Below are 21,687 nucleotides of genomic sequence, written 5' to 3'. Positions count from 1 at the left end.
CAAGTCTCTGTCTATGGAGTCCTGTCAGGCTCACTGAAGCCGGGGCCCAGGGAATGGGGAAGAGAGGCAGTCTTAGCCAAGCCATTGTCCAGTTCCCATTCTCACTGCAGAGAGCAGTGAGGCTGGCTGTGTTCTGAGTGACAGACTCTAGTTTGAGCTCAGGCAGCCTGGTAGAACTGGTAGGTGATGGCATCTGATACTGCAGTTTAGGGAGCTGGCAGAGAGATCATCAGAAAAAAAAAAAAAATGTTCCCTGTCAGTGTCAGCCAATCATGACCTTATAGAAATTAGGAAATGTCATGTACTAGTCGAAGTACTGTAGCTTCTGTTGAGAAACTGGTGCCCTAGGTTCTACCTGCTGAGTGAGCACAGTCCCGCTTGGAGTCGACACTGCCAGCTCTTCCTCGCTAATGAACATGTTCTATGGGTTTGGACCACATGTCCCATGCTTGAGAGGCTCATGCAGAAGGCTGCACTGTCCTTGGAGAATCAGCCCAAGAAGTGCTGCTTGAAGCTGTGTTTCCCCCTCACCTGGGCACCCTCCCTTATCACGTGCTTATTCCAGTCTTGTCCCCTCCGAAGGATGGTGCCTCCCAAGCTGCCAGAAGCAAAGCCTCAGCTCCAGCACCCCCAGAGAAGAGTGTGGAAGGGTCCTCAGAGAGCAGTGATGAGGAGGAGCTGCCCTCCGGCCAGGTAGGCTGTCCCTCCCTGGAAAGACGGCACATCTTTCCCCCGGGATAGTCTAAATAGTCTAAGCGCACGCAGGCAGCATTTCACAGCTCTTGTCTGTCTTCTGACACACTCCTGCACAGCTGCAGAGCATGGTAGAACACAGACTTCGCACCCCAGCTCCACCATGCTGGGCCAGGATCCTCTTAGGACTCGAAAGTTTTATGTGAGGTAGATCTGGTGTCTCTATTTTGGAGAAACAAAGCCAGTAGTTTCTGGGTTCCCAGAAGGATTCAAGAAATGAGCACAGCCTGGGAAGCTGTCGTTTTTGCCCCTCTGGGAGAGTCCTAGCTTATCATGATTGCTGGTTTTTTTTTTGTTTGTTTGTTTGTTTTGTTTTGTTTGTTTGTTTTTATTGGGCATTTATGGAATGCTACTCTATTGACAACTGGAGCTGCTCCTTCCTCAGATTCCAGTTTGTTTATTTGTTTGTTTGTTTGTTTAATTAGCCTGTCAGTGGGGGAAAGGACTGGTACTAGGGCAGTTGCCCAGCTTCAGGCCAGCTCTGATCCCAAGTCCCGTCCTGCAGCTCAGTCCTCTTGTGTGGCGTGCTAACCTCAAGCTGAAGCTGCCTGGGACCTCGGGTGGATACCAAATTAGAAAGAAAGTGAGCTTATGATGTAATGCAAACATTAAGTCATGCAGAGTACTTGACTGATCCATGCTGTGGCTGCCTTGTATCACACTACATCATGCAGAATTGCTTTTACCTCCCACTTAGTTTTTTTTAAATGTATGAGTGTTTGCCTGCATGCGTGTATGTGCACCATGTACCTGCCTGGTGCCTGTGGAGACCAGAAGAGGGTGTCCACTTCATCTGTCATTTTGCCAAAAGAAAAGCATAAGCCCTGTCCTTACTGAGTCAGTACAGAGAACCTGTGAAACTCTAAATTTCAGTATTAGGGTTTGCATGATTAGGTCTAGAAGAAACTCCTGGTCCCTTCTAATTCTGGATCTGAAACCAGTTTGCTGGTCTTCTTGGATTTTTTTATTTTTTGGGGGGGTGGGGGAGATGGACCCCCAAGTGCTGAGGACACACCCTGCTGCTACACCGCACCTCTAGCCCAGCAAAGCAGCTTGGAGAAAAGCCTGTGGTCGGCCTAGCCCCGCCTCCTCACTTTGCCTCAGACTTACTGGAATAAGATCACAGTAGGTATGAGACAGCAAGCAGTGAGCACTGCCCAGAACACCCCAAATTTGCTTCTGTAAGCATCATTCCTGTGAGCATCCCCATCCCCTACTCTGTGCTCCCAGCACCCAGTACCCACAGGGAGGCACAGTGAGGGGCTCCTGTGGGGGTGGGGGTGGTGTCCTCTTTCACTGCTCTGTCTCTGTCAAGTTCCTTGATTGAAGCCCAGTCTACACGTGCTGGGCTTTGTGCTTTCCGCAAGGCAAGCATCCCAGCTGGGGCTTATTAGCAGCCCTTTCAGCAGCTGGGCAGCTGGGCATGACCACACACAGCATTGATGACAGAGTGTGGAACAGAAATGCTGTAGACCTAAACACCGCCCCTGCGCCCAGCCTGCCCTCATCAGCCAGGCCACTACCGCCTCCCCCTCCTGCCCTCCCTGCCTCGGGATGGGGTGGTGTGGGCAGGTGGAACTGGAGGAGGCTGTGCCGCAGAGCTGCTTTTAACATCCCAAGACGCTATTGTTTGCCTCAGTGGGTTTGCTGCCTCTCTCAGTCCCCAACAATCTGTTCTTCTGTCTTCTCACATATATATAGATCCCCCTCCCTCCACCACAAGCCTTCTCCCACTTTCCATCCTTCTCCTTTTCATCACATGGGAAGGAAGGCTCTAGAAGTGGCAGATCAGAGCGAGAGCGGCCGCGGGGGAGGCTGTTTGGCAGGGTGGGAAGGGCCTGAGAGCAGCAGCACTGCCACACTTGTGGGCACCGGAGCGCCAAGCTTGTTGCTTTCTCTCTGTCTTGCAACCCCCCGGGGTGGTGGGAGCCTGGTAAAGCACAGCAGGTGGCCAGGGCGTTGTAGTAGACAGAGACCGGACTGCCCCTAGATGGCCCACAGGCAGCACCCCCTCTGGCCAGAGCACAACAGCCTTGAACCAGCACTGACACTTGGAAAGTAGAAAGTAGAATTCCAGTCCCCTGACTCCTGACTGCCTCCATCAGCTGGGGCTTTGGAAGGAAATGAGTCCCCTGGTGTGCAGTGACCTTAGGAATACGTGGCTCACTGCCAAACTGGCCTGGCCAGTCCTAGGGTCTGCTGTTTTATCCTCTCTGTGAAATGCAGAGCAGACCCAAAGGTGAAACACTGAGTCATGTCTGTAATCCCAGCCTTCAGGGGACAAGGCAGAGGGTCAAGAGTTAGAGGCCAGCCTGGTGGGCTCCACAGTAAGACCTTGTCTCAGGATTTAAAAACAAAACAAAACATGAAGTAAAATGATGAACTACACATAATCCCAGTCCTGAGCAGGTTGGTCTTGTGCACACTCTGCTTGTATACCAGCACCCCTGACTTTGAAGCTGGTCTCAGGCCTGTCCATCAGGATTTCAGTATGCAGTTCAAAATAATGAGTTTTCCTTTTCCTTGTAAGCACACCACAAGAAAGTATCACAGCTAGAAAGTTGAGCAGCGGGCAGTGTGCCTCTTTCTCCAAAGTACCTGATGAGTGACCTTTCTTTGTACCTATTCTGTTTAAGAGTCCAAATAAGATCAGAGTGTGGTAGGCCATTTCTCTTGAGTCCAGCACTGGGGGGGCTGAGGCAGGTAAATCTTTTCATTCAAGGCCAGACTGGTCTGGGGTGGCAAAACCTATCTCAAAACAAACAAAGGCCACATACACTACATCTTGAGCTCTTTCTTAATCTGATGGTTCTCTACCAACCCACCCTGCCACCCCAGGCAGTTTGTGTACGAAGGAAACTAGGTCAGCATGCAGTGGGGGCTGCATGCTGGGCCACACCTCAGGGAAGCTGTTTGGGAATCTCTGGGGGAAGGGACTGTGAGACTCCAGGGAAATGATACAGTCAGGCTGCTATAGGAAATGCTTTTTAAAACTCTCCACTTAGGAGGTGGCCATCTGATGTCACCAGAAGAAGGAGGCAACATTAGACATTCTAGCTCTCGCTTTGCTTCCTATCTGCCTGTGTGCTCTGGACTCTCGCATGAGCTATGAAGTGCTGTGCTGGATGTTGGCTGGTATGGGGTAGAAGTGTGCTGGGAAGGCTCAGGCTCCTTGAACTTCTTATAAAACCCTTTCTCATACACTTCCTCTTCCCTTCCCTGGTCAAGCCTTTAATCACTAGGGGTGTATGTTTTTTTTTGTTTCGTTTTGTTTTTCAAGGTGATCAAATCCTCTCTGATTTCTGCCAACCCTAATCGTCCAGCTGGCCCAGCTCCTACCCCCGACCAAGCACAGGCTGTAAACACTTCAAGGAAGGCCCAGGCCTCAGGTGCCACTGCCCAGAGCTCCTCCTCCGAGAGTGAGGATGACAATGTGATTCCTGCCACACAACCCTCCGCTCCTGGTGAGTGCTGCTTCTTGTACTGTTCAGCTAAGAGGGGCTGCTGCCACGTGTCCCCTCCCCCCTGAGACCAGGAGGGACCAGACACTAACCAAGTGACCCAGCAGAGGCATTCATCAGGAAGACTAGGGGCTCAGCCTTAGACCCTTCATTGTTACCTTGGTGAGGGTAGCTCATTCTCCTTGTTTTGAAGGAATTATATTCAAGGCTTCTCCGTGCTGGCTCCAAGCCTGAAAGCCAGGGACCAGGATAGTCTAAGACAGTTCTGCTATAGCCAACTGGCTGTATGCTTTCAGCCTGGCAGTGAACTTCTATTCCCTTAGCACAGAGAAAGTAGACAGGAACATTTTATACTTGTTCTCATACCAAAAGCTCAGGTGGATGAGTGTGTTTGTATGTGGCAAGGCCCTCTGGTAGCTCAGACATCTTCAGTTATTTATTAAGACACTGTGACATTTCTGTCATTAGATACGGACAGCAAGATTCCTGCTGGCAGCAAAACAGTGCTGTTTGTTTGGCCAGTGTGTAACTGGGACCCAGATCATGTTGGGCTGTGATAAGCCTGTCTTCCTCAGCATCCAACAGCTCTCCCACTGATTCCTAATTGAGCTGTCACTCACCACGGTCCAGCATGTTGCTTAGGAGTAGCAACCCACTCAAGAGGAAAAAGACGAGGATAAGTCTTGGAGTCACTGCCTCAGCAGCCATTTGAAGGCCGTGAGCCTTAAAAAATGACATAATGACAGCTGCTGCCTGAAGGCTTGAGGAATCCAGCATCCTCCTTATGATCCCTAAGTCCAGCACAGATCCATGGGAAAGGCTAGTAATCTAGTAATGCCTGGCTGGGGAGTTGTGGGGCTTCTGTATCCTGAGGTTTCCCCTCTCCTCCATTTCAGCCATCAGGACCATTGTGACTGTGCCCACAGCCCTCCCTCAGACAGCCCCCCAACCCAACAAGAGTGAGCAGTCTAGTCGGATGCCAAAAGGCAAGAAAGCAAAGGCAGCATCCACTCAGGTACTGTCGGGTAAGAGAGGGCTGTGGTGGGTCACTGCTGCCTGATGTGTGTGTGCCATTAGGTTGCATGGCGGTCAGTGGCCTATTATATGTGAAGAAGGTAGATGGCTTCCTAAGAACAACTTCTGGGTATTATAGCTTCAACACTGAGTGTGTGTGTGTGTCCCAATGTGTGGCTGAGTTCTCTCTGCCCCACTCCAGTGAGAACACCGCATGGTTGTTTGTCCTCCTACCAGCTCTTACTTTACCTCCCTGGTAAAGTAAGATGTCCCGGTACGTAACAAGGAGCTGTGGTGCTTCCCACACAGGGCCTAGCCCTCTCGTGTCCCTCTCCCAGTAACTTCCCTTGTACCTTTTCTTTACCAAACTAGATCAGCAGTGCTGTGGAAACACTCCCTGTGTCACCTCCCCAGAACACAACTGCCCAGTCCAAAGCAACCAACAAGCTCAGAAAACCCAAACTTTCTGAGAAGCAGCAGCTTACCCCAGGCTGCTCCAAAGCCCCCAGGAGCTCAGATGACAGCAGTGACACCTCTTCAGAGAGTGAGCAGGATGCCAAGAGACCCAAGATGGCCAAGTCAGCCCCCAGACTGGGTGAGGATTCCAGGAGGGAGGGCAGGAAATAAGACACAGCCTGGTGGCGCTGTAGGCTCTGACCTTATTACCCCTTCCTGGGCCTATTTACCCACGGGTATACCCCCACAACTTCAAAGGCCTGGCTGCTCTTCGACAGCTGGCAGTGGCTTGGTATCAGGTTCCCTTTAGTAAAATCCCCAAGTCCCAGGACTCTGCTTTCCTTACAGGGGAAAGCAGGGAAGTGGGAGACTCAGGAACTGGAAAGGAAAATGATGGCTTTCAGATGTGTGGGGCCGGGTACTTTGGATAGCATGGGTGAACAATGGGAGGCCTTGTGCAGGAGGGTGAAGAAGGTAGAGTGAGCCAGGCCTCCCAAGTATCCTGAGGGGCTCTGCCTAGCCTGATTAACAGGGCCACCAGGAGCCCACACTCAACAGGAAACCTCTGCTTCTACAATAGACCCAGACCCTTCCCAGAAGGAAACTGTGGTGGAGGAGACACCTGCTGAATCCAGCGAAGATGAGTTGGTGGCCCCCTCACAGGTAACTTCCAGGGTAAGGGCTGGAGCTTGGAGCTGCAGCTTTATACCTCAGCTACCCCTTGGATCAAGTGTCTAGGTTCCTGTTCCCAGGGACCTGGATATGATCCTACATGTGGGGTGCTCTTTATCAACAGAATAGAGCCTCACCTCCTGCCATGGGGCCTAGGGAAGGGATTCAGATGAGTTCCAAGACATACCCAGATAAACCCACTCCTTAGATCTCTCTTAAGGCTCTCCTCTGCTAGTGATTTTTTTTCATTTGTGGGGAATAGGTATGTATGGAGGTCAGAGTCAGTGTCTCCTTCCACCTCCATGTGGTCTACTGGATTGAACTTGGCCTGTCAGACTCCTGTGACAAGTGCCTTTACCCTCTGATCCACCTTACTAGCTTAAAATGCTAATGATATTCTGTGATGGGAATAGTCCATTGGCAATAAGGAACTCCCCTTTTGTTTCTGTTGTTGTTTTGTTCTGTTTTGTTGTTTGTTTGTTTGTTTGTTTGTTTGTTTTCCAAGACAGGGTTTCTCTGTGTATTCTTGCCTGTCCTAGACTCGCTTTGTAGACCAGGCTAGGAACTCCCCATTTTATGTGCCTTAAGTATGCATTCATTCACGTAGTTTAGGCGGCACATACCAAGGGCCTGTGTTCCCTGTGGGCTCGGTGCCAGTCATCTGTTTGACTGGATGAGCCTGATCTTGGGTCATTGCACTGATTTCCTTGGAGCAGGCCTTGCCTCTGGGGATAAGGGTAAGGGCTTACTGCGTCTTTCACACTGGACTTCTTCAGTCTCTCCTCTCAGGTTATGTGACTTCCAGGTTGCCTGTGACTAATTCCCAGCCCTCAAAAGCCACTTCTAAGCCAGACTCCAAACCCTCAGTTTCCTCTGCTCCAGCCACCAAAGATAACCCAGATGGCAAGCAGAGAGCAAAATCCCAACACTTGGCAGACACCACATTTCCTAAAACCGGTGAGTAGGGGGGGCAGCAGAACATGGAAAGGCAAGGCTGCTGGTCCCTGCACACCATGAGCAGCAACTGTGCCACCAGGGCTTGTCTATGTTCCATCAGAGTCTCTCACATGTGAGCCTCAATGGTCCTCTGGGGGAACTGGAGGGACCCTCAAATACAGCTAGGGCCCAGGCCTAGGTTTCCAGCTCTGGGAAGTCTGGGAACAGGTATGTCCAGCCCTTTGGAGGTAATGAAGCTCCAGCAACTTTTGGGCTTGTGGAGGAGGCCTTGGCTACCACCTGTCTCTACTGACTTTCCTTCTCAGTCAGTGAGCCAGGGTATTGGGTATAGGGACTCAGAATGACTCAGACTATGCCAGCAGCCCTGTGTGGAGGATTCAATACACAGAGAAGACCCTAGGTGATGGACTGGCCTCCAGGGGCTGCTCTGACTCACTCTGCATCCTTGACAAGCTTCTGGCCACCTGGACCCCTATGTCTTAACTATGCAAGGCAAGCATAATGCCCCCATGCACTGTCAGAAATGTGTAGTATGCAGAAAATTATCACATGATATTCGGAGGGACCCAGGGCAGGGCACTGTCAGGAGGGCCCACACCCCTGCCTTATATAACATGAAACATCCCATATCACCCACCCCACTCCAGTCAGCATCTGACTGCTAGGGTTCGGCCCCACAACCCAGCGTTTAAGAATTCCATGCCGCACAGGTGGCCTGGGAGGCTGGAAGTGCTGATGGGGCCGAAGCTCTGGGCTTGTAACTTCAGCTTCCCTACACTGGGTCAGAGGCGGAGTTGTTGCTCACTTTCTTCCCCAGTGTTCTTGTCTATGTGAGAGGCGGGTGCGAGCGACAAGGAGACATTTTCGAGGGGGCTGTGGAAGGTTTTTTTTTACACATGTAGTCAGCACACAATTATCAAAGGCAAGCAGAGGCGGGGAAAGTTCTAAACAAAGGCTGCACCAGAAGTCACTCTGGCAGGCAATAAACCTGCTTAGTCAGCCACCGCTTGCATACACAGCGTACCCAGAGTCCCCCAGTTTGCCCCTTGCCCCAGCCTTAATGGGCCAAGGACCCATTGTTTGTCCACAGACAGGAGCTGAGCTTTGGTCTGCAGGACCTTCGCGTGTGTTAGAGATCTACAGTTTGTGGCAGAGGACACAACTACTTGTCTATCTAGCTTCTTGTTTTACAGGAAACAGGCCTTGGCCAAAGCCAAGCCCTATACTAAATTGATAAAGGCAGACGTAGAACCTGTGTCCCTGTGTCGCACCTGTTGTGCCCTATCTAACTGGCAGACTTCAGGTCTCCTCAATTGCATTCTGAGATCACTGTTTATCCTCAACCATAGCTTGGGTGGAGTTTTTGGTGTGTGGACATAAAGCAGATCTGGAAGTTGGAGGTGAGATTTCTGTGTAAGGCATGAACATAGGGGATAGACAGGGGCAGAGTGATACCTGGGCCTCTGTTTCCCTTTTGTACAGTTGTAAGGTATACCCCTCAGTTCTTATATATTGTGCAAGATCTATCCCTCAGCTTTCCAGACCTGTGACCTCCGAGACCTGTGATCCACAGGTAGAAAAGAAGACTCCTCGCACCCCACGCCTCAGAAGCCCAAGAAACCCAAGAAAAGCACCTTGAGCTTGATAGCTCCCACACAGACGCCACAAAACAGCATTACCCAGCGCCTCCTGGAGCAGTCGTGGCCCCTGAGTGAGGCACAGGTGCAGGCCTCTGTGGTGAAGGTCCTGACAGAACTACTGGAGCAGGAAAGGCAGAAGGCCTCAGAAGCCATCAAGGAGAGCGGGAAAAAAGGCAAGAAAAGGAAGCTGTCGGGGGACCAGCTAGCAGCTGGCCTCCCAAAGAGCTCGAAGAAAAAGAAAAAGAAGCTAGATGCTGGAGCAAGTGCCATTTCCCTAGAAAATACCTCTAGGACTTTCAAGGCAAAATCAAAGGTAGACAAAGCGAGTACTGGTGGCAAGGGCAAAGAGGAGAAGCCCGAAAGCGAGCTGAGGATAAAGGTTGAGAGTGGAGAGCAGAGCGACTCAAAGAGCAAGAAGGAAAAGAAGTCCAGTAAGAGTAAGTGACTGCTTTCCCAGGCATGCGCTGTGGTGGCAGGGCTGGGTGGCAGGGCCCTGCTCCAGCTCGTTATCTCATTCTTTCCACAAAAAACAAGAGGCTGGAAAGTGGTTTGCCCGGAGTGACAGGCGTCAGGTGGCTAAGGCAAAAGCAGATTGCAGAACGTGCAGGCCGGTGCTGCGTCCCCTGCTCCCAGTGCCCAGCATTTACACCCACATTAGCCTCAGGCTTTTAGAAAGCATAGGTTCAACCCCAGCTTCACAAGATGGGCACAGGGAGCTCTCCACTCCAGCCTAAGTCAACAGCAGAGGTCCAACTGCCAGTTCCTGAGGGACGGCATGTACTTGCGTGTTCACTCAGAGCCCATCTTCCTCTAGAATTCAGCTTGTCACCCTCCAGGCTGGAACCTGCACCTAGTGGGACTTCTGAGTCACCTGCCAGCTTGGCTGGGGGGTGAGGGGGTGCTTTCATTTTCTAAATAGGCTGAGCTGGAAAAGCCACTTGTGCTGGGAAGTTCCCTCTTTTGTTTTGAGACAGAGCCTTGCTATCTAGCCCTGGCCAGCCTGGAACCTACTGTATAGGCTAGGCTGTTCTCAAACTTGGAGAAATCCACCTGCCTCTTCCTCTTGGGTGCTGAGATTAAAGGGGTGAACCACCACACCCAGCATAGAAGTCCTGAACACTGCCCTTCTGCGGCAGGAGTGGAAGAGAAGAGGCATCTCTCTGGTCACCTGATCTCTTCTGTGTAAGGGCCTCATGCCCCTTGATGCCCAGAACTCTATGGAGCTCCTGTCTTCTTTTTTAAAATAAATGTGGCAGGGAGGGGTTCTTAAAGGGAGTCAATCAAGACCGGATATGTGGCTCAGTGGTAGAGAACTTGCAGAGCTGGTATTGAGGCCCTAGGCTGTGCAGTCTACAGACGGGAAGAATGGAGCCTGGCACCTGAAGGGTGTCCTGGCCCCGTCTGCACCTGCTTCCCTGTGGTGTAGGGGGGCCTCCTGATGCTGACCTACTCAGTGTCAATGTCTGTTGCTCAGGGAGCTCACTCTCTTCCCTTAGAAAAAAAAGACAAGGAAAAAAAGGAAAAGAAAAAAGGAAAGAAGACCTCAGGCAAAGACTCTGACTTACTAGACCAGAAGAAGAAGAAGAAGAAGAAGGTAGATTGAGTTCTGAGGGGTCTCGGGCCAGGAATTCAAGCCCTTCCTCTTCCAACACCTTTACCGGGTCGATGCCCATCTCAAGTTCTAATGAACATTGTACGGAAGAGCTGGGGAGGGGTGATAGGAGACACCTCCATAGGTGGGAAACCAGGTAGGCTATGGTCACCTTTCAGGTGGGAAGAAATGAGTATGAGGGAGTGCGCGACCTGTGTGTCCTGACCAGTGGGGATGCCCACTGAAGAAACAGCATCCACTGCATGAGCTCAGAGGCTGCTTGGCCCAGGGCTACTAACACAGGAAAGCCTAGCAGTGGGTGCTACAGGGATGTGGATCCTTAGAGGGCCCGTGAGGTGCCGCCTTGCACTAGGGAGTCCTGTACTTGGCAAGTGCGACAGCAGTGGCGAGGAAAACCCACAGGGCTGATAGCTTATTGTCCTTCTCTCCTCACAGAAGACAGCTGAGCCTGCTGTGTGAGAGCCTGAACATTGAAAAGGTACCTGACTGTTTCCATCCTTCCTGGGCACCTGGGTAGACCCAAAGAGAGGGAGCTAAGAGAAAGAGATTCCTTTCCTCGGGGTCAGTGGGACTGCAGTTACAACAGCAACTTGCCAAGGATCCCCCCTGAGCAAGTCTGGTGGCTAAGCCAGCTGGTGCCCCTCCCTTGCTTTTCTTTGCCTTGGCGGAGATAAAGTTCAGGAAAGCTCACCGAAGCATGCTTTGTTCTCTTCCAGAGTCTTGGCAGAGTGTGGCCACCTCCAAGGCCCCTGGCCTCTGGCCAGCGTGGGCTGAGACTGGACCTTTTAACTTGTCCTCCCTCAACAGAAGATAATGGCCAGCTCCAGCGTGTGCTGCTGGCTAAGCCAGTGACCCTGCAGGGAGGTGGCAGTCCCAGGAGGAGGCAGAATGAAACACCCCCCCTCCCAGTGCTTCATGACATGTGTACAGTATATATATTTTTTTAAGTGACCTGCCTCTCCCCCTTCAAATCCTACATGCCCAGAGGCCTTGGGACCTCTCCGCAATCCCCTGCAGACCCAGCAACGTCCTGTTTGTGGTTCATCCCATACCCTTATCCGGAGGCGCTATCAGTTTTCCAGCTGTTTTTGGGTTTGGTTTTTTTAAGAACTCAAAATAAAACACTTTCAATGTAAAGGTTTGAGTTTCCCCATGCGTCTGGGATCGGGTACTGTTACTACTTAGGAAAGAGGGTCAACAAAGTTGCCCAGGGGTGATGTAGGGAGAGCTGCTGAAGGAGATGGCTTGAGGGGAGCTGAAGATGGTTCAGATGCTGGAGTGGAGGGCACAGGTGACCCAGGGGCCTCTGGAAACTGGAGTTATGATGTGGAGGGAGGTGGTGGAAAGCATCGGTGGCTGGCGTGGGAAGGGTGGAGGAACCAGTGAGCTAGGCCGTGAGTCGCCCTCTATCCAGGGAATAGTTCTGTGTTGGTGAAATGAACCAAGCTGAAGTGTGTGTTGGGATAATTTCTAACATTGACTTCAGCAGAAACAGTGCAGAAAAAGAATGGGCTGGAGGTCCTAGAGACCCTGTGCTTAGAGCCTTGGGACACACCAACCGACAGATAGCCATTCCTTTCATTACAAGTGTGTTGGTCCAAAAAAGTACCTCATTGGCTCTGCCAGTTCACACAAATATTTTAAAAAGGGAACCGTGTCACTAATGTTCATTTCGGACTCCCTTTTCCAGTGTCAGCGGGCTGGGACTGAGTAGCCATTGGTCCTGCACAGACACCCAGCTGGTGGCCGCCCCCACTTGTGGCCATTCCTGACACTAGGCCCCTGTGTCCACTCCATCTGTCATCACACTTACACTGTTCTGAGTACAGAAATGGAATTGGGGACATGGGGAATGGAAGCTGGGACACATGAGCTCTGCTTTTAAATCTGAGCAAGAGTCTCTTTCTGAATGTTAAACAGGCACTAAGTGTGTCTGCAGCCCATCACCCCAGGCTCCACGGGCCTGTGCACCCAGATGGCTAGATTTAAGGTTTTCGTTGAATCCCAACTGAAGAGCCAGGCACGAGAATGTTCTACTTTCTACCTTTTATTGTAACGTGAGCCATGATCCTACAGGTTGCTGACAAGCTTGGCTGAGCAAGGAGCCCCTGGGGGTTTGGTAAGAAGTGAGGAAGGGAGCTGGGAGGAGGGCCTGGGTTCTTCCTTGAGGTGAAGACAGCTAATGTGTCCAGCCTGGGTTAAGGGAAAGGTATTCCTTATGTCTGTCTGTAGGCCTACGTCTGAGCCCCACATTGGAGACTGCTAATAGGGCAGATATGGTGGTCCACCTAGAATTGCCACTCTGAGCTCTGTGTCCCTTTAGGGGTAGGCAGCAGGGCCTTCCAGCATCCTCATTCTGTTCTGGTTTTATTTCTTGTGTCCAGGGATGATGAAGCAGGCATCAGTCTCAAGCTCCAAGGTTCAGGGAGATGGGAAGTGGGATGTGATGTCAGGGAATGCAAGAAGCCCGGGGCACAGGAGAGCAGGGGAGCTGCCGCTGTGCAGAGCTGGCCTCCATGTCTTCACAGCATAACTGGGAAAGGAAGTACAAGGTGATAGGGTTGAGTCGCCAGTTTGTGGTCCCTGCCTCCTTCCAGTATCTTAGAACTGCAAAGCAGTCAAGGGCCCTCCATTGTCCCCCTGCTGGGCTCATGTGCTCTGCTTCCGGCCACCAACCCGTTCTGTAAAAGCCATCCCGGTGATGGTGAAGAATGGCCCTGTGTCGCCATGCACTACTGGGGGAGGGGGAGGGAATGAGCCCCTGCATTGGCCCCCTTACTTTGGCCCAGATCCTGCTTGGTCACGCCCAGGCCAGAAGTCAGATCCTCCATGTCCAGGGGCTCTGCAAAGGAAGCATCAGGCTCAGCTGTTACTCTTAGCCTATCACACACCATTGCCAAGGTGCCTTAAAGGCATCCTTCCCAATCAGGTATGGCCTTGAGCTTGGCAAAGGAAGCACCGCAGTGTGGTTAAGGGGTACAGTGAGGTGGGGGATGGGGTTGTGGGACTCCGGTGTAGGACAGCGTGTGGAGAATGTGAGAGGAGACAAAGGGTAGAAGGACACACAGGAGTGCCTGTTGGATGAAGGGACAGGTGCATGAGTGACAGTGGCTGTTCCCAGGGCCTAACCAACCCATCCCTTGATCCTCAGCCTTTCCTAGCACTTCCTAGTCTTCTAGATTACTGACATAGTGGCCCCTGCTTACCACTGCAGTTATGACGCCCGCGGCTCTTGGTGTGAGGGACCTCAGTGCCGTTGGGGAACACACACCAGCAGTAGCCAGTGCTCCCGTGGCACTGGAGTGGCAAATAGTTACCGTTCTCGTCGCACTTGGGACGGAACGCACCCGGGTGGACATCGGGGACGTGGCTGACTTCTTCCTGGCACCTGGTCAGTACTGAAGCTACAGGCATGATGAAGACAGTGAGTGAGTGGGCTCTGGGCCAGGAGCTCAGCAGAGCAGAGGCCCACACATCACTGCCATGGGCTTAATGCGTATCCAAGTTGCTTTCCTTATTCTACCCATAGCATAGATGGGAAAACTGAGGCCCAAGGCTAAAACCAGTAAGGTCCAAAAAGAGGAAAAATAAGGCTTCGGGAGTCATTTGCCCCAGAATATAATTATTCTAAGCACTCAGATTTTGTTTCAGTTTCTAATTGCTCCTATGATTCTGCTTTCTGGAGAAGATTAATGGGGACACCCCTGGAAATCTGACATTCCTGTTACTGGGGTAACCCAAGTAGAAATGGAGATTCTGGAGAGGGGATTCAAATATTAGCTAGAAGTTGAAATAGCATGTAAGGTCTCTTGTGTATATCGGAGAAACAGGTCCAGGGCAGAATGGGCCACTAGCCTTCTACTTGTAGGACACAGAAGTCCAATGGGACAGGCTTGTCCAGCACTGTGCAGCAGATTAGGGACAGCACCAAGGTAAAAACAGGGTATTCCCCCCAATGCCATAGGTCTTGAGCCTCCTCTGTGCTGGCCTTGCTGGTAAGGTGAGGAGTACCCAGGGCTCTGTGGGCATTTGCTGATCCTGTGGCCCTCTGCCTCCTTGTGTTGATGTAGTGCTGGGGTGGTGTTCTTCCAAGGACTCCTGCCTAGTATGTTTTGAGTTGGTTTTGCTCCAAGACAGAGAGACAAGGGTACTCTGTGGACATGTGTGTGAAAGAACAGACCCACAGACAGGATGTAAGGTTTGCCAAACCCTGAAGCAACAGGCCAGAAGAGACAGTGAGCTGAGAGAATGGAATCCTGAATCAAGCACACCGGAACTCCCATCCTGGTACCTTTGGGCAGAGTCTCAGTGGGCTTCTCCTCCAGGGAGTTCTTGCTCAGTTCAAACAAGAGCCACTGTTTCATCCAGCTCTCAAAGACCTAATAACAGAGGCAGGTGGTCAGGGTCAGAAGTCAACACCCTACCCTAGCGGACTTCACCCTGTGAGGATCAGAAAGGCTGGGTCGCTGGAGTCCAGCTGCAGCCTGGGTGCCTCTTAAAGAGACACAGGGACTTTGTGGATGTTAGAGGGCCCTCTAGCTTCCAGGGAACAGCTACCCTAGTCCACCCTTCACCTCTTTCTAGTCCTGGGGCTACTGTGGAAAGAGGAAATTCCAACAGAAGCTCTTACCTTCCAGTTCAGACCATCCATAGAATTCCTAAGTTGCTTCAGATTCTCTGGGAAGCTCCCCTTCAGCTGTGGGTAAGTCAGGGGTCCAGATCTCTGCAGAATGGGGGAGCAGGGCAAGGGGAAGTTTTCAACGCAGGTCATGATAGGCAAGGGGACATTGCGCACACCCATGTCCCCAGGTCTTCATTCTGAGGAATGGATGTTGGCCATACCAGGTCTGGACCCTGGCCTCAGTGATGGAGAACAGGGTAGGGGCCACGCAGCTATGTAGCTCTTGTCAGGGTCCAGGCCAACTTTCCCAGCACCTCCAGTTTTCTCTTCACAGACACCTGCCTGTTTTGAAGGTCTCATCTTTGACTAGATCCTCTGCCTGTCCTCACACAGCCAGCTGCACTCAACGCAAACCTGCTCACTGGTCTGTTGAGGTTGTTCCCTGCTGTAGGCCAAGCACCAGGCATAGTGCCTAGCCCAGAGTGGGCATGCACAATATTAATGTAGGAAGGAAATCGGGGTATCAGGGCCAAATCACATCCAAGACTTGGACCTCAATTTTTCCACCTCAAAAATGAGGAGGCCGCGGTCTAGCCTTGTGATGCACACATTTAATCCCAGCACTCAAAAGGCATAGGAAAGCAAATTCCAAGTTGAGGCCCGACCTGGTCTATATAACCAGTTCCAGGACCACATAGACACTTATCTCGAGGAGGGTAGGGGGCTGGACTATATGCAGAATTTAAGGGGCGCCTTATATTCCTTGGGGTGAGCATGTATTGAGTTTATAGTGAGCCTGGCATGTGAGTGAGGGGCAGAGTCCCGCATGGACCAGGATACTGCCCACTGGCTCTGACACTCACCATGAGCAGGTGCATCACGTGGTCGTGGGTCATGTTGCCATACTTGGTAACATTCTTCACGGGCTGTGGGAAAAGGAACAGGGCTACCAACACAACACGGGCCAGCAGCTGGAGTCTAGTAAGAGTCAGGATCATGCACTCAGCAGCTCAGATCTGCCACCGCCTGACATGGGAGCACCAGCCACTCACTCCCTGTCTGCCTCCGTGTCCTCACTGGTCAGACTAGCATAGGGCCTTTCCAATAGCAGATTCTGCCTTTTTTTCCCAAACCCTGTCATATGCACCTTCCTGCTCTCCTTCAAATTTGTATCCTCGTTTTTTCGTTCAATTACTTACATATATGTTTATTGATATGCATTTACATTCAGTCTGTATAATGCTACCTGTATGTCTGTTTTCAGGGCTGACTGACCATTTGACACTGTCCAGTTGGTGTGTGCTTCCCTGGATAAAGTACAATAGCAGTTTTTGTTTTTGTTTTTTTTAAGATTTATTTATTTATTATTCACACAGTATTCTACTGAGTGCCAGATGAGAGCACCAGATCTCACTATAGATGGTTGTGAGCCCACCATGTGGTTGCTGGGAATTGAACTCAAGACCTTTGGAAGAACAGCCAGTGTTCTTAACCTCTGAGCCATCTCTCCAGCCCACAGTAGCAGTTTTATGAGTAACAGCATTATTGTTATCAAAGCCTCGGAGGAGGTGAGGGACTGTAGGCTGCTGTGGAAGATTAGGAGGCACTTTGCAAGCTGTGAAATTTGCCCTCTCCCCATCACAGCAGCCCCAGGAGTTCTGGTCTTCATCACCCTGGCGAGCCTGTCTGAGCTGGGCCCTTCTCCCCAGCAGTTAGGCTCTTGCTTCCTTGTCAGCTGTTACCCTTTGCCACATACCCCCTGCCTGTGTCAGGTAGTGTTCCCTTCCTGCCACCTTCCTTACCCCGTGAAGCATGTCTTCCATGGGCAGTGGCCGCATCAGCATGGGAGTAGCCATCCTCATCTGGCTCACAGGTTTGGCAGCTGTGGGGCAGGGAGGACAGCATGAGTCCAGGTCCGAGGGAGTAGGGCACCCAGGGGTAAAATCTGAGGCTCTGGGATGGGGTGGGGGAGGGAAGGGCTAGATGGAGAAAAGGGTTCTGTGAGGTGAGGGCTAGTGAGATTGATCAGGACAGATAGAGCACCCACATTTAGGAAGCTTCATGCGAAGGCTCTCCAGCTGCAGATTCTGGGAGGTGATAGTCAGCTTGTCCAGCCGGCCCTGCTGCTGGTACAGGAAGTAAGCCGTGGTGGCCTGCCCAGCCAAGAGCAAAGCCACCAGGACAGAAAGGCCTGTGTACAGGGCTCCGCGGCTGCACCTGTTGTGAGGATCGGAGTGTGAGCATCATCTGGAATCGGAGGCTGGCTGGGGGTGGCAATGCATGCCCCCATCATGCGCTCTCAGACATATGTCTCCACCATGCCCTCTCAGACTTATGTCAAACCCTCCCAATACCCTAGCTGTAGAGGTGCATGTGAAAACATACCCATCCCTCCCTCCTGCTGACCACCAATGTCTTTCCCAGGAAGAAAGCACATCCACCTGGGGCCCAAACTCAATCTGAAGAATGAGCCAAATTCCTTGCCTCCTCTGGGTTTTGCTGTCCCATCTGTGCAGTGACAGGGTAAAGTGGAGTGGCCTCCCCTCACCCCTGGTTCCCTCTGCCCTGGAGACCTGAGGAGCAGAGCTGCCCTCAGGGAAAACGGATTTGGTTTTGTTTATTTGTTTAGTTGGCAGAAAAAGATAGGTGAATTTACTTTGTAAGAGGAAGAAGGGCTTTCATCCCCAATGCCACCTTCGATCCCGGCAGTGACATCAGGTTTAAAGAGAAAAGGGAAGGAAATAACGATGAATGAACATACGTAAAAAAGAGAAGCGGAGCCTAGACATTTTACACGTGGAGTGGGGAGCAACATCTCCAGGCACCCCGCCCTTCAGAGTCCCCCTGTCCCAGAGTCCCTGGAATCTGAACAGATCTTCAGTAGTCTCCCAGGTCATGAATAACCCTCACCCCAGCAATTCTAAAATTTTGTTCTCCCCCGACATATGTGTGTGTGCGCATACACGCCTACATGTGCTGGTATGTATGGGTGCACACGTGTGTGGAGACCAGAGGTCCACTTTCGATGTTTTTTTTTTCTTCTTCTTCTTCTTCTTCTTCAATTATTATCCACCTTATTTTTTTGAGGCAGGGTCTCACCCACAAACCCTAGGGGTCCTCTTGTTCCTGCCTCCCCAACGCTAGGATCACAGGTGCTTGTTTTTCAAATGGGTGATGGAGATTTAAAATCAGGTCCTGTGCTTATGTAGCAAGCACAGCATCTTAGAGTGATGACCACCACCAGAGAGAAATTCAACAGCAGCACAGCTGCCTGGGCCTGGAGGAATTTCTCATGTTTCTGGGTGGCCAGACCCTCAGACCTCAGTGACTCCTTACAGTTTGGGGTGCGTGCACATGTTATAGTATGGAACATAGGGATCCTGAACTCGGGACCCTGAGAGTTCCTGTCCGTTCCCCACTCACCCCTTGGGTGGGAAGAACTAGCGGCGCTCTGCTGTTGTTTGAACATTGTTCCCTTTACAGAATTCAAGTGTTTTTGTGAATGGAGTCAGGCATCCTTGTAAGAAGCTTAGCAGAGGGAGTCGGTCCCCTGCCTTTCCACTGCCGTGTATTTACAACAGAGAAACTTCTTCAGATGCCAGCACCTGGATCTTGGAATTTGCAGCTTCTGTAACTGTGGGAAATAAGTCTCCGGATTTTTTAAATCTACATAAATAACCCAGTCTGTGGTTTTCTATTATAGTAACAAGGACTCAGACTAAGACAGACTCCATTAGAAATTCTCATGATGAGTTTGTGTCTTGCCTTCTCCAACAACCAGGAAGGGTGATTTAGGAAACTCCAGAAGACATGTCTGCCAAGTAACTTATGATGTCATGGACATGGCTAATTCTCATTGGCTCTGTGCTTGCCAACCCTCTGTATTTCCTAAACCAAGGGCTGGCCCAAGGAAGGAGAAAGGAAAAACTCTTTGTTGGGGGAAGGGAGAGCAGACAGGATGGGGAATAAGTTAAACTTCTCGGCCTTCTGAAGGCAGATGTAGCTTGGACTCAAGGTCTTCTGCTTTATTATCTACTATGTGACTCGTGGGACCCCTGAACCCCTCTACCACCTCATACTCAGCTCTACCAGCTCTACCTCCCACCACATGAGGTTGGGGAAGCCACACCCCTCCCTTGCTGAACTTCAACCTTTTGGAAGGCCAGAGAACTCAGCCTGTATTGAAGATGGGCGCAGGCAGCCGCAAGTGGCATCTGGCTCTTTTGCTTGCCTAATTCTGCGACCATGACCATGAACTGGTTGACACTTGTGCATGTGAAGTGGGATAAGAGCTTGGAATGAGACGTTGTTAACAGAGATGAAACACGGGCTTCACACCTAACACACCTCTATCAATAATGCTGCCCTCAGGGAGGCCACCATCAATGACAACACTCCCATCCGGGAGGATAGATTTCAACTCCAGCCTCTGCCCTCCTTCCTGTTTTATTACATTTATTATTATTTTGGGGGTTTTGAGATGGTTTCTTGTAAACGAGGCTGGCCTTGAACCTCTGATCCTCCTGCCTCCACCCCCCAAATGCTGGGATTATAGTCATACACACAACCACACTCAGTCCTCAGTCCGTTTATGCCTCTAGATTGGCTGGGCCCTGGTTCTGATTGAGTGGCTACTCATGCCACCTCTTGGTTTTACTTCCTCTTTTGTACTTCCTCCTTTGTGTACTTAAAAAAAAAAAAAGTAGTTGGCTAAAGTTATAAACCAACCAGAATTCTCAGGAATCATGACACACATGTTGCCAGGTAGAAATGTTCACAAAAAATGCCCTAAATCAAACCTTGTTGGGAACGGCCTGAGAGCTTTCAGAAGCAGTAGCTGAACAAGTGAAATCAGACCTGGATCTGATGAGGAGGCGCCCTCTCTGAACACAGCCCTCACTGAGTGGCCTGACCTCAGAGGGCTCCCACCTGCCCTCTCCAGAAGTGAGGCCTCTAAAAGACCCAAATAGAAGAATAAACTCAGACCACCCCTGGTTCAAGTCCCACACTCACCAGCTGAGAGAAGCTGGAAGTTACTCACAAAGACGAGCTCAAATTCCTTTTGTGTAATAATGCCAATCATGGTGGCGTGCACCTTTAATCCCAACATTCAGGAGGCAGAGGTAAGGAAATCTGTTAGTTCAAGGCTAGCCTGGTCTACACTGTGAGTTCAAGCCCAGGCTACATAGGGAGACCAGTCTAAAAAAAAAAAAAAGAAGGCAAGGGCAGGGGGAGAGAATAAAAATGTCCAATTCCTATCTACAGTAATTGTAAGAATTAAGATAGGGTCTGTAGCTGGCCTATTATTTACAGTGATGGTCAGAAGCATCTGAGAATCTGCGGGAAGTACACAGGAAGATGGACTGTTCTCATAGCCTTTGCTATTAAGCCATGGGACACAAAAAGAGGCTGTGATTTTTTTTTCTGTGGTCATCTATTACGGCAGTGAGAGTTAAGAGTTGCCCTGGAATTCCCCATTGCTCTAATAATCCATATCTGGTTACCTTCTTTCCAGAACACAATTCTTGTGCTTGCTCCCAGAGCCTCTCTCAAACCCCTTTCTGCCTGGCAACAGCTGACGTCACATCTGCTTTTAGTTCCCCATAGACAGCAAATTAGGTGTTGCAGCGTGGGCATGGGGGAAAAGCAGGACAAAAAAGCAGGTGAATTCTGACCCTGTTTGGGATTTTGGGGGTGAGAGGTCTTGGGGGGGCTGGGAGAGGAGCACAGGGCTATCTGGACGGCTATGGCAGCCTCTTGCTGCAAAGAGGTTTGTGGATGGGCTGACCCACAGCAGCGCTAAGCCCCTTCCACGTGTAACAGGAGCTCCTTTTCCTTGAGCGGCTGCTGAGATGGCAGCCACCCCCCTTTCCCTCCACACACAGAAAGGCTGGTCCTGCTTCAGGTGTGGACTCAGGTATGCTGAGGCTCAGCTTATCTGGGCTCATCTACGCCTTCTAGCAGTTATGGAAGACTGTTCCATAACTGACCAGTTCCTTCTATTGTCCTCAGAAATGGTTTCCCCACTGGCATTGGAACCTTTTCCAAATCTGAGGCTAGGAAAGCAAACGGACTTTTTGGGGGAGAGTAGGAGGCAGAGGCAGGTGGATCTCTGTAAATTCAGGGCCAGCCTGGTCTACATAATGAATATCATTATATAGAATATCCAGGGCTCTATGGGGAAACCCTGTCTAATAAAAAAATAATAAAATAAAATGACTCAGAAAGTCAATGCTCGTGTGAGCTACTCAGAGCAGCCTTCCTGCGACTCAGCGCAGTGTGCCTGTCCAGGCCTGCCTTTTGTGCCCTCCAGAACTGAAGATTCTCTGCTGGGACTCACACATACCTTTCTGGGGCTCTAGGACGCTGGCCCAGCATGGGCAGCTGCTCGTGGTTAGAGATAAGGTCTCGCTGGTCGTCCATGGCTCTAGTCTTCTTCACAGGTGCTGCTGCTGCTGCTGCTGCTGCTGCTGCTGCTGCTGCTGCTGCTGCTGCTGCTGC

General features: G+C 51.0%; 2 protein-coding genes across 6 annotated transcripts in view; one reads left to right on the top strand and one right to left on the bottom strand.

Annotated features, from left to right (window-relative positions):
* Tcof1 (treacle ribosome biogenesis factor 1) overlaps positions 1-11,702 on the top strand; it is a 32,134-nt gene extending 20,432 nt beyond the window's left edge. Inside the window, exons 17-26 of one of the 4 annotated variants that reach the window (XM_055622747.1) lie at positions 583-693; positions 4,034-4,217; positions 5,111-5,229; positions 5,601-5,823; positions 6,265-6,347; positions 7,133-7,313; positions 8,887-9,390; positions 10,450-10,547; positions 11,001-11,043; positions 11,282-11,702. In XM_055622747.1, the coding sequence (XP_055478722.1) occupies positions 583-693; positions 4,034-4,217; positions 5,111-5,229; positions 5,601-5,823; positions 6,265-6,347; positions 7,133-7,313; positions 8,887-9,390; positions 10,450-10,547; positions 11,001-11,024 (1,527 nt within the window). In that variant the 3' untranslated portion in view covers positions 11,025-11,043; positions 11,282-11,702. Of the gene's footprint in view, positions 1-582; positions 694-4,033; positions 4,218-5,110; positions 5,230-5,600; positions 5,824-6,264; positions 6,360-7,132; positions 7,314-8,847; positions 9,391-10,449; positions 10,548-11,000; positions 11,044-11,281 lie in introns of those variants that run through there. The other 3 variants (XM_055622746.1, XM_055622748.1, XM_055622749.1) reach the window with 3 other exon arrangements.
* An 894-nt stretch (positions 11,703-12,596) lies between these two features.
* Cd74 (CD74 molecule) lies at positions 12,597-21,681 on the bottom strand. Of its 2 annotated transcripts, XM_055622983.1 has the most exons (9): positions 21,533-21,681; positions 17,234-17,403; positions 16,989-17,068; positions 16,050-16,112; positions 15,196-15,288; positions 14,857-14,944; positions 13,772-13,969; positions 13,345-13,407; positions 12,597-13,098 (listed from the first exon to the last, which is right to left on the bottom strand). In XM_055622983.1, exons 1-9 carry the CDS (start codon positions 21,607-21,609, stop codon positions 13,088-13,090), a joined length of 843 nt encoding a protein of 280 aa, XP_055478958.1. In that variant the 5' UTR covers positions 21,610-21,681; the 3' UTR covers positions 12,597-13,087. The 2 variants fall into 2 exon arrangements, with proteins under 2 accessions (XP_055478958.1, XP_055478959.1); XM_055622984.1 differs by lacking the exon at positions 13,772-13,969.
* Positions 21,682-21,687: the final 6 nt, after the last annotated feature.

This window comes from Psammomys obesus, unplaced genomic scaffold (genome assembly GCF_907164565.1).
Source record: "Psammomys obesus unplaced genomic scaffold, mPsaObe1.curated_primary_1811, whole genome shotgun sequence".
NCBI lineage: Eukaryota > Metazoa > Chordata > Mammalia > Rodentia > Muridae > Psammomys > Psammomys obesus.
This window is presented reverse-complemented; position numbering and strand designations above follow the sequence as displayed.